The sequence below is a fragment of the Apaloderma vittatum genome, unplaced genomic scaffold (genome assembly GCF_000703405.1).
Source record: "Apaloderma vittatum isolate BGI_N311 unplaced genomic scaffold, ASM70340v1 scaffold27159, whole genome shotgun sequence".
In the NCBI taxonomy this organism is placed as follows: domain Eukaryota; kingdom Metazoa; phylum Chordata; class Aves; order Trogoniformes; family Trogonidae; genus Apaloderma; species Apaloderma vittatum.
The window spans coordinates 1,597-2,327 of NW_009733950.1; the positions used below are offsets into that span (position 1 = coordinate 1,597).

A 731-nucleotide genomic window follows, 5' to 3' on the forward strand; every position below is an offset into this window, starting at 1 on the left:
AAGGAAACACAAACCCCAAAGCCTGGTTATGGATTTCTTGCCCAGGAAGGAGTCAGAGCTCTGAGGAAGCTGTTACAGACAAAAAAAACCCCAAACACTGGAGGACAGGAGGAATGCAACAAACGGAGGACGATCAGATCTAAAAATCTTGATTTTTTTCAAGGCTCCTGTGAAATTCCAGAGAGCTGCGATAGCACCGCGCTCTCCACGAGAGGGAGACCGGCTCCTGCCACAGACAGCCTGGCAGGACCGAAATGCCTGGCACCGGCGCCACAGCCCTTGGCAGTGGATCCTGCCCTCGGCCACCCTGGATTTTAGCTCCACACGGTCCCCCCCTACCTCAAACCTCCGCGACGAGGGACCCAGGATAGAGTAACAAAATGATTTATTCTCATTTCCTCTTATTGTCGAGACCAGTTATGTACAGAAACTGTAAAAAAACCTCGAGAGCCTTCTAAAGAAGAGCAATTACAGATGCTGCTGGAAAATAAAATCACAGGTGGTGGGAGGAACCGTGAGCCAGTTCGCTTCAATCAGGATGGGGGGGAAATAAGCCTTTGAGGGAGTCTCTCTCCTTTTCAAATATCCTTGATGACCTCTTCAAGCTCCTCTTTCGTGTACATGTGGAACTTCATGCCAGGCTCCACCGTGGCAAGCTGAAAAGAGAAGGAGCAAGGGGTTAAGCGACATGTGAAGTGACAGCTAGGGGCAGGGGACAGCTGGAGCAGCTG

At 50.9% G+C, this 731-nt stretch overlaps 1 protein-coding gene across 1 annotated transcript in view; it reads right to left on the minus strand.

Moving 5' to 3' along the window:
- Window positions 1-368: 368 nt before the first annotated feature.
- The window catches only part of PSMA5 (proteasome (prosome, macropain) subunit, alpha type, 5), a gene marked incomplete at its 5' end in the record, with an annotated part of 9,124 nt that continues 8,761 nt past the window's right edge, over window positions 369-731 (minus strand). Inside the window, one exon of the mRNA XM_009876091.1 lies at window positions 369-656. Coding sequence (XP_009874393.1) covers window positions 579-656 — 78 coding nt within the window. The remainder of the gene's footprint in view (window positions 657-731) is intronic.